At 44.8% G+C, this 16,444-nt stretch overlaps 1 protein-coding gene across 1 annotated transcript in view; it reads right to left on the minus strand.

Moving 5' to 3' along the window:
• The window catches only part of MTURN (maturin, neural progenitor differentiation regulator homolog), a 39,395-nt gene that overhangs the window by 11,752 nt on the left and 11,199 nt on the right, over window positions 1–16,444 (minus strand). Inside the window, exon 2 of the mRNA XM_030206241.1 lies at window positions 6,213–6,335. Within this exon, the coding sequence (XP_030062101.1) occupies window positions 6,213–6,335 (123 nt within the window). The remainder of the gene's footprint in view (window positions 1–6,212; window positions 6,336–16,444) is intronic.

Raw genomic sequence — 16,444 nt, forward strand, 5'->3', positions numbered from 1 at the left:
GGGATTTGTAGTATGGAGTGTTGCCACCAGGTACTTGTGACCTGACTTGGCCACTGTTTGGAAAACATGATACTTTTTTTTTTTGTAGCATTGACGCACAACGCTCCCAAAGATGTCCCAAGGCACAGCACTCACCGCCCCAGATCCACGTTCCCAGAGGACACAGCCATGCCCCCCCCCCCATGGCAGGACACAGCAGCACCACCACCAAACTCACTTCATTGACTGCAACTCCTTATCTTCTTATGTAGGCTAGTTGCTGAGCAGGTTTCCACATAGAGGAGAGGGAGACAGGGGAAAAGCGCAGAACACCCAAGGGGGAAGGCATGAGAGGGACCCAGCACCACTAGGTATGTCTGCCCAACTGCTCACCATGCTCAACTGGGAACCAGCTGGCCACCTGAACCATGAGCCAAGGTCTCAGAACCATAGGAAGATTTTTTTTAATTCATCCTTAATTAAGCTATTGAGTCTGTTGCTGAAAGATGTAGTCGTGGGACTTTTTTGGACAAGCTCCTGGAGGCTAGGGTCCTTAAATTATCATTTAGACAGACTTGGAAGAGCCACTGCTGAGGCCCAAGATAAGGCAAGACTGTGCCCTAGGCTCAGAGCCAAGCACAACCCTATAGACATAGGATGAGCTGAAATACTACTACTACTACTACTACTTAACATTTCTAGAGCGCTACTAGGGTTACGCAGCGCTGTACAATTTAACAAAGAGAGACAGTCCCTGCTCAAAGAGCTTACAATCTAATAGACAACTGAACGGTCGGCCCGATAGGGGCAGTCAAATTGGGGCATTCTGGATTCACTGAACGGTAAGGGTTAGGTGCCGAACGCAGCATTGAAGAGGTGGGCTTTAAGCAAAGACTTGAAGACGGGCAGGGAGGGGGCTTGGCGTAAGGGTTCAGGAAGGTTGTTCCAAGCATAGGGTGAGGCGAGGCAGAATGAGCGGAGCCTGGAGTTGGCGATGGTGGAGAAGGGTACTGAGAGGAGGGATTTATCCTGTGAACGGAGGTTACGGGCGGGAACGTAAGGGGAGATGAGGGTAGAGAGGTAGTGAGGGGCAGCAGACTGAGTGCATTTGTAGGTAAGAAGGAGAAGCTTGAATTGAATGCGGTATCTGATCGGAAGCCAGTGAAGTGACCTGAGGAGAGGGGTGATATGAGTATATCGGTTCTGGCGGAATATGAGACGTGCAGCAGAGTTCTGAACAGACTGAAGGCAACATTCCACACAGAAAGGGTTGAGCTGTACACTCCAGCTAGAACAGATTTCCCAACAAAGTTGGAAAGTCACAGATGACAAGGATGAGAGATATGGAACAGCATCAAAGCTGCTGTGCTTATTCAGAGGTGGGTGCACTTCCACCTTCATGAGTGGCACAGTGCTCCTCATCCAGAAATGCAGCTGCACCCTGATTCAGAGACAGAGGCTTTGGACAATTCCAAGGATGAAGCTGTGAGGCATAACCAGAGGAAGAAGGAAGTCCACATCCTACCAGTGAAACCTCGCCCAGAGCCACACCCAACAGGCCACGACAGGGTCACACCCAGTCATCAGAAATGGAATTGTGCCCCACAGTCACCAGGCACAGACAGTCATGTTCAAAGTCAGGACTATGGCTGCGTTGCACACACAAAGAAGGAAGGGTTTTGCTCTCCATTCAGACATAGAACTGTAACTAACAACTGACAAGAGAGGAAACTGGGAACAGCATCCCAATACGGAACCAGAAAAGCACAAGTGAACCACGCTAGATATGGTGATGTGGTAACTAGCTGTGGAGCAGAGTTCTGGCTACACCCAAAAACTATGCAGCGAAGCACGTGGAAAGGGGAAACCGCTCTGTACAGTGATGAAGCCACACTCCACAAGTACCAACGAAAGAAGATCAACAGCCATGAAAAAGCCGAATTCTACAGAAACCATAGAGCCACAAGTCAGCCAAGCAGCAGTAGCCCTACGTTGAGATGAAGCTGTCAGGCAAAGGCCAACAATGGTCACAGAAACTGCTGGAGGATGACACAGCTAGAGCTGCTAACAGCGAATTAGTGCTTGTAGAAGCAAAAAGATGACTATGAAGCCTGCCCAACGAGAGAGGGTACTCAAGGCAGCAAGACCTTGACAGTATGCAGTGGGCAGCAAGGCCAGGCAGCCTGCATAGCCCCCCAACAGGAAGGTCCTGGAACAGCAGCCATGAAGAGGTTGGTGAATGTGCCATATACTGTCTTCCACTGATTAGCAGCAAAAAAAACCAAACACCAAACCCCAGAAGGCTGCAACCTGCCAGGCATAGGTTACAGCGGCCCAGGGCAATTGCCCATACCAGAACAGCCCCAAGGTAGCTAAAGGTGCAGAGAGCTGGGAGGTGAAAATGCCACCATATGCTGAAGTCGAAGTCTGCAAATGCAGTCAGGAGCTGAAGGCTGACAATACCACAAGGGACCAAAAAACAGGCCAGACAACTGGGAGTCCAAGGCTCTCGATGTCACATGGGATTGCTGCCTTAGGGAGGCCATGCTGGGATGAACGACATGCCCTGAAGGCAGCAGCTGCATCAGCGCACTACTAGATGCTCAATGCGGATACAGGATGCTAGCTGCCCCCACATCAGAGAGGAGAAAAATGGCCAACTGCAATCCAGTATCTGGAGTAAAGGCAGCAGAGGGCAGTCTGGAGTAAAGGCAGCAGAGGGCAGCAAACACCCCTGCAAGTGCAGGCATGGGACGACGGCTGCCTATGCTACTGGGAAAGAGCAGGCCAGGCAACCGTGAGGAAATGTTGCCCCATAGCTAGAAGTGAGAAGGAAATACACTCCCCATGCCAGCTTAGCCCAGGCCTCAGAAAGAGAAGTGAGCTGCAGAACGAAAACGCAGCCAGAAGTAGCTGCCGCTGAGAAGCCAACAGTGACCTGGGAGCAGCAAGGTCCAGGCTTCTTCTGTGCGGAAATTCATCACATGAGAAGGAGCTGAGACCTGAAACCACGAAGGCAGACAAAAATCCTCCATCAAGGGAGCTGGCATCATCTGACCACAAGGGCCCAAAAGTTGCAAAAACAGAAAAGAAGAAACAGCAATTCATTATTGCAGCCTGTGACCAAAATGGCTGCCGCCGACTGATGAGAGGTACTGTAAAAAAAAAAAAAAAAAAAAAAAAAAAAAAGTGTGCCAAAAATCGCTCCTGTACCGAAAACACAGAACCCCCATACAGGCTGTTCAAAAAAAAAAAAAGAAACTCACAATTTTGCTGGACTTACTGGTACTCACAGGCCTTCCGACTCCCATCAAGTGGCTGAATCCAGACATATCCCTTCTCCTCCAGAATGGCTCTCCCAGCATTGTTCCCCCCCCCCCCCCCCCAAAGTTTTGTGAGAAGGAGGAGGAGGAAGGAAGTGGCAAGAGAGGGGAAAAGGGGAGGGACCTGGTACCACCAGGTGTACTCCAAGTCAGGTACCTCTACCGTATGACTTCAGAGGACAGATTGAGCCAGTCCAGATCCTAGCCCACTGCTTTCAATAGAATCAGAACCCAGAATGGCTCAATCTATTCCCCCCAGGGCCACACAGCAATCCCATTCTACTGGCCTAGACACCCCTAAGCTCATCTGAACCAAGAACTCAGAACCGGAGCCAAAGAAACAGAAGAAACCAGAAGCTTGTGAGAGACCATCCACCGCCTGCTGTAGATAGAGAATACTGACTGACCAAGGAGCATACTGTCTTATATGGCAGAGTTCAGTTTGGTACTCTTATCTCTACCTGCTGGTAGATGGTCATAACCCACAAGTCTCTGGATTTGTCTGCTGCTAATGACAAGAATACCTGCTGCTCCACCTTTCCATCATGAGCATCCTTAAGAGCTAAACTCCGTTCTACTGGGATTGAGGACTTGTTAGAATTGTGACCAGAGCATCTCCTTTAGGCATGCAGAAAAATTTGTCCAGGTCCTCAAGAGGTAAGGAAGAGAAACTGCCCAACAGCTTGGTGCCCCCTCAGGAAACATTCCAGGGTCTCCCACTTCACTAAAAATATCTGAGAGAGGACCCTATGCCATCAAAATCCATAGGGCCAGAGTGATCCAGGTCAATCAAGTTACAGCGTTCTTCCCTCCAGAAGAAGTGTACCACTATTAAGTCCTCCTCCTCTTGGGAGAGGTACCTCTCACTTGGAGAGCCTGCCTCCCGAATGGAGCCCTCATGGAGAACACATGGGCAGAGGGTACAAGCCACATGTGAGCCCTTGTTCTGCCACCTTAGTCTCTTTAAGGTATGTGCAAGAGCCCCAAACCCAGGGGATCTTCTACAGCTACGGGGGACCCCAGAGCTGGGGAATTGGTTCTCTACCAAGACCTGCTGCACACAGTCAAAGATGGCTTTCAACCAATGTGGTCCTAGATCCCCCCAGGGTCTCCTCAACAAGTTGTTGGCTGAGAGAGAACAGGCCTCATCCAGAGCCTCCACACCTCATGGCTGCTTCATTCCTCCACCCAACTTGCATGATAGGAATGCCATGGCACAACATCGCCATGAATCTTCTGTAGCCTGTCCCCAAGGTTTTCCAGGAACACAATCAGCAAAGCCCCATCACAAGCAGAGCAAAAGAACTGGTGGCACTGCTCTGCCGCTGGTTCCCACAGGCCTTGCATCTTTTACCCCCCACATTTTGTGGGTCCAAGTCACTACTCTCCCCTCTCTCCTGTTGGCGTCTACCCAAGCTGACATTCCTGCACTGCTCGATGCTTCTTCTAAGGGAGAAAGCTCTGTGTGTGTGTGTTTTCAACAACATTATTTCCGTAACACAACCAGGGAAATAAAGCCAGTCAGAAAAGTGTGTGTGGGGGTCCATTATGGTCTATGGTCTCCAGAAGTCGGATGTCAGCTTTGGTTCTCTTCTGGTCTGCATTCCTTGCTCTGGTCCTAGATCCACTTCTTAGGGGCAGTAGGATTCGTAGCACAATAATATCACACAAAGGTATGGCTTGGAAAAGGTATTTTATATAGAAATAGGCTTAACAGTTTTACAGCACTTTCGGCAGAAAGGTATTTCAGCGCTGCTTCTGTGTGTCCGAGTCTGCATGTCTGTCAGTGAATGAGTGTGTTTTTCTGTTGGGGCTGAAGGAAGAGGGATGTGTGTATGGAATGGCTTTCTCAGAAAAAAGGTCTGCAGGTATTTATTTATTACATTTGTACCCCGCACTTTCCCATATATGGCAGGCTCAATGTGGCTTACATAGTAACAAGTAAAAAAGAAAAAGAAATAACAAGGTCTTTAAGAAGATTCTACAAATTGTAGAAAACATAATAATAATGAGATTAATGAATAAGTAAGAAGTAATAGGAGGGATTAAGTGTAGAAGGGAATGAACGTAGGGAGATGGGCGTAGGAAGGATGGAGAGGAAAACGATGGGGGATGAACATAAGTAGAACAGGAGATTTGGTCAATGTATAACAGTCTTCGGTACATAATCATGTGGGTGGACTTTAGTTAAGTTGGATCATTGAGGTAAGCTTTTCTAAAGAGATGGGTATGAGGGTGTGTGTGTGCTTGAGTCTAATGCTGACAGAGGGGGAGTAAACAGGCAGGCTCTCCGGTAGGAGCCCTGAGAGGACCACTGCCAGACCACTTTCACTAAACAAAAGCCCATGGGATAGACTTGGGGCTCCGGCAGGAGAAGCCCTCCAAGATCAAAAGCAACACCTACTGGTCAGTCTAAGGCTGTACATGGTACCAAATTCTGGAGTGAACCATGGTGTTTCTCAGCCAGAGGACTGAGCCACATGAGAAGCAGAAGACTGAATTAATATGGTAAAAGATGCAGGTGGCTCTGAATTGAGCTTCATGAACTGGAGCATTTTATGTTTAAAACTGGAAGCCAAAAGGAGCAGGCAAAGTTGCCAAGTCAAACAGAAATTAAGTGACATGGCAGCTACTGCCGCGTCAACACAATATCGTTCCACAAATATCCGTGTTCACCTTGTTTTCACACTGCAACACTGGAAAAACATTTTCCTCTCAGGAAAGAGGAAGTAGTGCCAAGTCATTATATCCTTTCGGTCTTAAGACCGGTATCTGTTGAAGAAACAATGTCAATGACAAATCAAAATGTCATGTCTGCAAAGTCAGATAAATACTATCAGGAATCTCATCACGGAAGGGATAAACATTCAAATCTGCTATGAAAACGACATAAAAGAAACAGGGACTTACGGGTCTGAAAGACTTCAAAACCTTTTCCAGAATTTCATGGAGCGTCTTCTTGCCACAGGAGGAGAGGTAATCCTGTGCCAGCTGCAGGAAAGGCAGGCAGTCCTCACTTTCACTCCACACATGCTGGGAACAAAAGCAGGACATGAGCTCATAAGCTCTCACTTGCACAAATCCAAAGTAATTTCAATAAACTTCTATTCAAAAGATTATCCTCCTGCACTAAGAGTGTCTTCTTTACTCAAACCATTAAGTCTCGCCTGCACATGCATTCTCCCCTTATTTTTATGGCATAGGTTAATCATTAGAAAGTTGGCCACACAAACAACACAATCTCCTTCCACATTCATATGTGAAAGGGGACTGGGGTGGAAAATATTTAGAAAAGCTGAATGCCAGACAAAATTTTTTTTCTTCTTTAGATTAACAAATTAGAGGGTTTTTTCCCCTTCTTCTTGCATAATATTTATTTTGCTCTTTGTTGACTTCCCTCACTCAGTCTTTTTATATCTTTCTTTCTTTCCAACATCTACCTTTTCTCCGCTGTCTTACTCCAGGGTTCTCTCAAGGGAAGCCCACTCACCCCCACCTCTACCAGACTTGGTGAGCTTGTAGCCTGCATTTGCTCCTTCCTATAGTTGCTACTGAGTCCGCACTTCCCTGTTCCCACAGCAGCCCCCTTCAGACCATTTATTTTTTTCTGCAGGGCCTCATGCTGAATGTGACTAGGTAGATATTGAACATAAAAACATGGACATCCAGCCAAAAGAGTGCTTAGGATTTTTCCCATCCTTGTAGCCCCCTAAAGACCTACAAGAGGTTGGATTGTGAACCCACCCAGAACTGACCATCACTACAATGTACAGCAAGCCCCATACCTGAGGCAGAAAACAGTGCAGTATTCTTCCCCTCCTTGTTACGCTATTGCTATAACCAGTGTTACCACAGGGCCTAAAGCTCTCAAAAAAGCAATGTTCCCTTATCTAGCCAGCCCAAAGGAGTAGAAACTTCTGGAGGCGGCAATGGAAGAAATCCCCATGTGTTGCCAAGCGTCATTATAAGAGCCCTGTTTTCACTGCCCGTCTTCCAAAACCTAACCACAGGGGTTCTATTCCTGGCTCTGTTTGCCTTTTCTACATCACATTACAAAGCATTACAATTTATTCCAGAGACTTTATGTATTTACACTGGCAACACGTGTATCAATAAAGTGGTTAATATATAAAAGAAGAGGAAAAAAAAACCATATACCAACAGCAATGAAATAAGCAGAGAAAGGACAAAGTCAGCAGTTCCTGGATTCTGGTGCTGGTCCACATTTTATCTGGTTTTGAGCATATTTCTGGCATGGTGGCAGCACACAACATATTTTATTGCTACAGCTGCTGTTTTTATCCCAGGATTATACAGAAATATTCCTGATCATTCTTTTGTGGGAAGTCTGATTTTTTTTTTTCTGTTAGCTTTGGAAATGTACTGTGCAAAATACAAAGGTATTGGAGGTGCACAGGAAGAAATACACATCAATTTCTCTAGTGCCAAAATGCCTCACGAATACCTCAATGCTTCTAATATCTGCTCAGGGTTAACTCCACAGTTACTTGGAGGATTCCTCCCAGCACTATCTGAGCATGCCTACATCTGCACACGTGACATTACAATGGCACCCTAATCGCCCATCCGCTGCATTCTAGCAAGACAGAAACCCTCTCAAAATCCAAGGGAAGGGGATCATACAATTTCTAAAAAATGAACCTCTGTGGGCCGAACAGAAGCTGGATTTGGACGAGCTCCGTGCCTGGCTCTCTGTGGCGGCATGGAAGCATAAGTAGGAAAGTGCAGGTGTAACCTTCAAAACAGAAGGCTGCTCTTCTTCTAAGGCAATCTATTACTCCAGAGTTGATCTCCCAGTCAATCGCTTACTCACTGGTGTCCACTGGAAGCTAGTCAGAAGCAGCAGCTTCCCAGGACTTGGAAAACATCAGAGTCCAGGTGACAGGATGGCCACCCTGCACCATACTATAGCAGGGCATGTTTATCCACTCCTACTCTAGCTAAGATAAATTTTCAAGCACCATTCTGACCTCACGTGCAAGTTTCCTTAAATTAGTCCCCTTATATACTTCTGTTACTCTCCTATCTATCTATATGTTCTCTCTTTGCATACATCCTATGCTATTAATACATTTTGTGTATTATGTTGACACTAATGAAGCATACTATTGTAATGGTATCAGTTTATTATTGAAATATGTAGCATGATATTTTGCTGGATCATATATAGCAATACAAAAATACAGCTTTAAGATGCAACTGGCTTTCATTCCAAAGCCCTCTTCCCCCTCCTTTTGGGGAACATTTAAAAGACATGTTAAAGACAAAGGTATTGCTGACCTCACCTCCCCCTTTTAACAAAAGACTTCTCAAGTAAGAGACTGCCTCAAGGTTAAATTGATTCTCTTCCTCTGATCAACACAACAAACACCAAAAGGTAACCAGTAGAGGCAAGGAGACAGGCAGGTGGGAAAGGTGTGAAATACAGGTACTAAAAACAAAGGACACCTGCTGGCCGCCCCAGACAAATCTTATCAGAATATCTATCACAGAAATTCAAGCAGGGCAAACCTTGCACTACAATAAACCATTTGTCAGCAAAATCCAGACATCAAGCCTTGTGATGTCATAAGACATGAGACCAAGATACCACAATGCTTTGCAAATGCCCAAGGGTCGTGTGCAAACCAGGAAACCAAGACAGAGATACACATGGCATGTCTTCCTGCAGCTTGCAAGAGTATAAAAGATAGAAGCTGTTCCAGACAAGCAGATGCTGCCCTTCAACTGCAACACAGATTCTTCTCCTGGGACCTGTAGCCCACCTGCCTGCTATGAGGACCTCTTCTGCAAACATGTGCTTACCTCATGCTGTTCATACTATGTAACAAGGACTTGTAAGTAACATAACTTTTGATCTAGACCTGCTACTTTACTTTACTTAAGTACAGATTATTTGTAAAGATCTCTTAAAAAACCTACCTCTCGTGTGCAATTGTATTTTAAAATAAACCTTTTCTGAAGCTAAAAGTATAGTCTCTTTGTGCTGAGTACATGCTTTCAAATCTTGCAGTACAGAATACTGCATTTCAACAGATATATACTTAATTTATTTAATTTATTGCAATTATCACCTTCGGTGATTGGTGGAGAAATTGATATCCTAAAACTTATAAATACAGTGCCTGCTCTTAAATTAGAAACAGTAGCGAGTGCTCTAGAGCTCTTTCCCCCAAGTAAATCATTTCTTGTAATACTATGACATACTTTGTACTGTAATTTTAATAATTTTACTGCTGTAATTGTCTATTGCTTGTTTGACTTATTCTTGCTGTACACCGCCTTCAGTGAATTCCTTAAAAAAGGTAGTGAATAAATCATAATAAGTCAGTGCTTGACAAACTTACAATGTTGTATGATAGTGAAATAATCAAATACAAGCATCATCACAAACAGTCCTTTTACCAAGCTGCAGTAAAAGAGCCCCTGTGGTACATAGGTACATAAGTACATAAGTAATGCCACACTGGGAAAAGACCAAGGGTCCATCGAGCCCAGCATCCTGTCCACGACAGCGGCCTATCCAGGCCAAGGGCACCTGGCAAGCTTCCCAAACATACAAACATTCTACACATGTTATTCCTGGAATTGTGGATTTTTCCCAAGTCCATTTAGTAGCGGTTTATGGACTTGTTCTTTAGGAAACTGTCTAACCCCTTTTTAAACTCTGCCAAGCTAACCGCCTTCACCACATTCTCCGGCAACGAATTCCAGAGTTTAATTACGCGTTGGGTGAAGAAAGATTTTCTCTGATTTGTTTTAAATTTACTACACTGTAGTTTCATCGCATGCCCCCTAGTCCTAGTATTTTTGGAAACCGTGAACAGACGCTTCACATCCACCTGTTCCACTCCACTCATTTTATATACCTCTATCATGTCTCCCCTCAGCCGTCTCTTCTCCAAGCTGAAAAGCCCTAGCCTCCTTAGTCTTTCTTCATAGGGAAGTTGTCCCATCCCCGCTATCATTTTAGTCGCCCTTCACTACACCTTTTCCAATTCCACTATATCTTTCTTGAGATGCGGCGACCAGAATTGAACACAATACTCAAGGTGTGGTCGCACCATGGAGCGATATAACGGCATTATAACATCCTCAAACCTGTTTTCCATACCTTTCCTAATAATACCTAACATTCTATTCGCTTTCCGAGCTGCAGCAGCACACTGAGCAGGTTTCAGTGCATTATCAACGACGACACCCAGATCCCTTTCTTGGTCCGTAACTCCTAACGTGGAACCTTGCATGACGTAGCTATAATTCGGGTTCTTTTTTCCCACATGCATCACCTTGCACTTGCTCACATTAAACGTCATCTGTCATTTAGCCGCCCAGTCTCCCAGTCTCATATGGTCCTTCTGTAATTTTTCACAATCCTGTCGCGAGTTAATAACTTTGTGTCATCAGCAAATTTAATTACCTCGCTAGTTACTCCCATCTCTAACTCATTTATAAATATATTAAAAAGCAGCGGTCCTAGCACAGACCCCTGAGGAACCCCACTAACTACCCTTCTCCATTGTGAATACTGCCCATTTAACCCCACTCTCTGTTTCCTATCCTTCAACCAGTTTTTAATGCACAATAGGACTTTTCCTCCTATCCCATCGGAGCACAGGTTTGCAGCTCACTGAAACCTTTAAAAAAAAATTTCTTTTAAAGGAAATGACCATACTGTAAGTGAACCCACTTGCCATGTGGATGTTTCCAGGGGAGCCCTCACTGCCACCTATTTAGAAGGTGGTAAGGGCTTCAACGCTAACCCAGTGGTAAACGGGCAGCACATGGACTGCCCAATCACTGCCAGGTAACCTGGCATTAAAAAAAAAAAAAAATCAAACGCATATTTTCAGCGCAGAAATGGCGCACAAACTACCATCAGCAGTAGTGGGGAACTGGCGCATGGCAAGCCAACGGTAGGTTTGCCACACCTTTCTAAAACAGCCCATTAATGAGGTAAACCTAAAGAAGGCAAACAATGGGACTAACATAAAAGTAGAAGACATAAACATCTAATAGCACTGTAAAACAATTAAATATAATAAATGCCATCAGGAACAAATGAAAACTTTAATAGGAAGCATGAACATTCATAACAGATATGACAACTCACCATGACATCACAATGCAAAACAAACACCTTAATAGGCATGAATTAGAATAGAGTTGTTTCTGAGGTTAGAGTAGCAGGAGCTGCAAAACCTAACTGGGAGAATGGACAATGCGGAGAACCTCATGAGGCAACAAATGCTGGAGGTATAGAACAGCAGATGTGTGAGCCCTGAGCTTGGCTCAGCTCATGAAGATGAAATGGTTAGAGAAAGATCACTGGGAATGGTTTCATATACCGCTTTGAAAGCACTCAATTCTATTTGTTTCAGGCTACTCTCTACCTGCACACAGCTGCAGAAATAAAAATTAGGAGGGCTTCTGCAATAGTGTAAAAGGACAGAAAATTATCAGGTGAGAACTAATTTCTCCTTCCATATCATCTATACACTATCCTAAGAATTTGTGCCAAAGCAGTACCTACTCAGGGTGGGTCCCTGGTGTTGTCACCTGCAGGACATAAATACATAAGTATTGCCATACTGGGACAGACTAAAAAGGTCCATCAAACCCAGCATCCTATTTTCAACAGTGGCCAATCCAGGTCACAAGTACCTGGCATGATCCCAAAACAGTACCACACATTTTATGATGCTTATTCTAGAAATAAGCAGTGGATTTTCCACAAGTCATTTTAATAATGGCTATGGATATTTCCTTTAGGAAGCCATCCAAACCTTTTTTTAAACCTCGATAAGCTAACCACTTTTTCTACATTCTCTGGCAATGAATTTCAGAGTTTAATTACACTTTGAGAGAAGATTCACAAGTGATTTACAACTACCTGTTCCACTCCACTCATTATTTTATAGAACTCTAACATATCTCCTCTTCAGCTGTCTTTTCTCCAAGCGGAAGAGCCCTAGCCATTTTAGCCTTTCCTCATAGGGAAGTCATCCCATCCCCTTTATCATTTTCGTCGCCCTTCTCTGTACCTTTTCTAATTCCACTATATCTTTTTTGAGATGCAGTGACCAGAATTGCACACAGTATTCAAGGTGTAGTCGCACCATGGAGAATAAAAAGGCATTATAACGTCCTCATTTTTGTTTTCCTTTCCTAATACCTAACATTCTATTTGCTTTCTTAGCTGCCAGCGCCGCACATTGAGCAGAGGGTTTCAACATATCATCAATGATGACACCTAAATCCCTTTCCTGGTCGTGACTCCTAATGTGGAACTTTGCATCACATAACTATAGTTCAGGCTCCTCTTTCTCACATGCATCAGACATAAATACATAAGTATATAAGTATTGCCATACTGGGAAAGACCAAAGGTCCATCATGCCCAGCATCCTGTTTCCAACAGTGGCCAATCCAGGTCACAAATACCTGGCAAGATCCCAACAAAGTACAAAACATTTTATACTAATCCCAGAAAAATAGTGGATTCTCTCCAAGTCCATTTAATAACGGTCTATGGACTTTTCCTTTAGGAAGCCGTCCAAACCTTTTTTAAACTCTGCTAAGCTAACCGCCTTTACCACATTCTCTGGCAACGAATTCCAGAGTTTAATTACACTTTGAGTGAAGAAATATTTTCTCCAATTCATTTTAAATTTACTACATTGTAGCTTCATCGCATGCCCCCAGTCCTAGTATTTTTGGAAAGTGTAAACAGACGCTTCACATCTACCCGTTCCACTCCACTCATTTTATAGACCTCTATCATATCTCCCCTCAGCCACCTTTGCACGTTATCTGCCTTTGGATGCCCAGTCTCATAAGGTAATTTTTCACAATCCTCTTTCAGTTTGACAACTTTGAATAAGTGTGTTGTTAGCAAATTTAACTACCTAACTAGTTACTCCCATCTCTAGATCATTTATAAATATGTTAAAAAGCTGCAGTCCTAGCACAGACCACTGGGAAACCCCACTATCTACTCTTATCCATTGAGAATACTGACCATTTAACTCTACTCTGTTCTCTATCTTTTAACAAGTTTTTAATCCACAATAGAACACTACTTCCTATCCCAATTTACTCTGGAGTCTTTCATGAGGTACTTTGTCAAATGCCTTTTAAAAATCCAGATACACAATATCAACTGGGTCACCTTTATCCACATGTTGGTTCACCCCTTCAAATAAATGGCAAGGCAAGATTTCCTTTCACTAAATCCATGTTGGCTTTGTCTCATTAATGCATGCTTTTGAATATGCTCTGTAATTTTGTTCTTTATAATAGCCTCTACCATTTTGCCCAGCACAGACATCAGGCTCACAGGCCTATAATTTCCCAGATCACCTTTGGAACCTTTTTTTTTTAAATTGGCATTAAATTGCCCACCCTCCAATCTTCGCTTTATTTTTAAGATACATTACATGTTATTAACAATAGTTCTGCAAATTCATTTTTCAATTCCATCAGTACTCAGGATTTTGTAGACCTCAATTATAGCACCCCCCGCCTCCCAGCAGTCTTTTCCAAGCTGACGAGTCTAATCTCTTTAGCCTTTCATATGGTTTCATTCTGGTCGCTCTTCTTTGAGCCACAACTGAACACAATACTCAAAGTGAGGTCGCACCATGCAGCATATTTTTGGTCTTATTTTGCATCCCTCTCCTAATTCTTAGCATCCTGTTTGCTTTTTTGACTGTCGCCACTGCCAAGGACATACCACGAGCCAAGGCCTGAAGCGTACTGTAGATCTCATTTGTAAAGTATGCCAAACCCGCCTGCAACTGGACCAACTGGCATGTGTCCTGCACCACGGACTGCTGGTGCCACTTCAGGCAGGCTCGTTCAACAAAAGGAGCTGCAGATGGTTACCTGGAGACCAAAGGAGGCTACCTCAGCTTTAGAGTGTGCTCAATTTTCCTGTCCTGCAGATCCATTAAAGCAATAGCCCCTTCCACCTGAATGGTGGTGGTCCTCGTGACCACCATCACTAGTGAGTCCACACAGAGTAGCTGGAGCTTTTCCTTGGGCAACAAGGAATACAACTGGGCCATGGCCCAACCCACTTTCAGCCCTATGTCCAGCACCATCCACTCCGCCGAAATCAACTCCTGTATATCAGAGTGCATTGGAAAGGCCTTAGAAGGGCCCTTAAGGCATTTTATAACAGAAGACCCCTGCCCTCCTGAGGCAATGCTGTAGGATCCTCAATTGAAAGCACTGAACACCTCCAAAATCAATATGCTCAGCTATTCAAACAGCCTCAGCATCTTGGGATCATCCCCTTCCTCCAAAGGCTCCCTAAAAGAAGATTCCTCTGAAAGGACCAAGGCCTCTTCTGAAAAGGGTGAGGAAGGAGGAGAATCCCCCCCCAGGCACCGCAGAAGGCTCCAAACATGACCCCTTAGAAGCTGGAGGACCCCTACCCGACTTCCTCAGCAGGTATGTCAGAGTCAACACAAGCACAAATTCAGGAGAAAACGTGTCCCCGGCCCTCCAGGCAACTCAGGCAGCGCAGGAGGAAAGACAGTAACATGAAGATGCGCGGGAAGCCCAGAGGCCATTCTTGCGCTCTTCCCTCATTGTGGGAAAGTGGACGCTGCACCAGAGTCGCTCTGAGAACTGCTGGCTGCTGCATTCAGGGCCTCCACAGGCTGCAGCCCAAATGACAGCTGCACACACTTCTCTGTGAAGTACTTCCCCCATCTCCCAAACTTCCCCAACTTTCCACAACAGGCAGCATCCAGAAGACTGCTGGGGGCTCTGCAGAGGAAGCACCACAAGCAACTCCGTGGGAGCCACCACTACCCGCTGCAAAGGCTCGGCAACAGCCCCCCCCCCCCCCCCCCCAAAAGAGAGCACAGAGACTGCCCTTACCGCACAGGACAGAAAACAAAATAGGAATGAGCCGCACCAGCCCCTCTCCCTGCACTATTGCCTGGGAAGCTCAACCAGGAGTCAGTTAACATCGGAGATGGAAAATACTGAAGGGATGAGCTATCAGGCTAAGGTTATATACTTTAACTCGCTTCTGTGTTCTCTATCTCCACCTGCTGATCAATGGGCATGACTATCCCACGAGTTCTGGAACAGTGTAAGGATGATATGGAATTCTTAATTTTCCATCTATTAAAATTGTCCCCTATTCATGAAATGTTACATAGATTCTTAAAAGAAGGTCCCAAGTATGCTGAAAATGGTCTGCCACCTTTGCAAGATATATACTTTTTAATCTAGGTCTTCAAATCAGGTGGCTATGGAGCTCTCCTCTGAAAGTTTAGTTTAAATCTTGTTTTTTTATATTATTATTTTTTTTAATACAAAAAATAAGAAAAGTTTCATGTTGTGAACAACATTATCCCAGACAAATATATGAATAGAATGGAAACCACACATCATGCAAGTAACTAGCAGGGCTCAAAGCTCAATAACCAAAACTGAAGTGAAAAGGCCTTGTTTCTTATAGCCTCCCACCCTATTGAGGGCTAGATACACTAATCAATCGTTAAAGCCCTTTCCTTACCAATTCCCTTAGCGAATCGGTAAGGAACGGGCATGCATCAAGGAATAGGAATGCAAATGAGCTGCTCGTTGTAGCTCACTTGCATTCTCTATTCCATCGTTAAACAGTCGGCCAATCGGCCGGTCGTGCATGCGCAGAGCAGCCAAGCGTTATGCTGGCTGCTCTGCACATGCCAAATACGCCTCCCTGTGCTGCCTGAAGACGCCGCGCTGCTCACTTCCCTCTGGTGCGGCTTGATCCAGCAGAGGTGCAGTTGAGGATGCCCATTAAAAAAACAACAACCTCATTTTGGCTTTCTTTCCCCCCTCGCAAAAATAAAAAGTCTATTTTGGCCGTGCTTCACTCGGCTAAACGCACTGTGATTGGCTCAGAGACTCCCTGGTCTCTCAGTTGTGAAGCACTGCCAAAAAAGACGTTTTTATTATTAAAAAGGGGGGAATGACGGCCAGAATGGCCGGCCATCCAGAAAAAAAACGTCCATTTTGGCCGTCATTCCCCCCTTGCAATAATAAAAACGTCTTTTTTGGCAGTGCTTCACTGCTGAGAGACCAGGAAGTCTCTGAGCCAATCACAGCATATTTAG

Source organism: Microcaecilia unicolor, chromosome 1, assembly GCF_901765095.1.
Source record: "Microcaecilia unicolor chromosome 1, aMicUni1.1, whole genome shotgun sequence".
In the NCBI taxonomy this organism is placed as follows: Eukaryota; Metazoa; Chordata; class Amphibia; order Gymnophiona; family Siphonopidae; genus Microcaecilia; species Microcaecilia unicolor.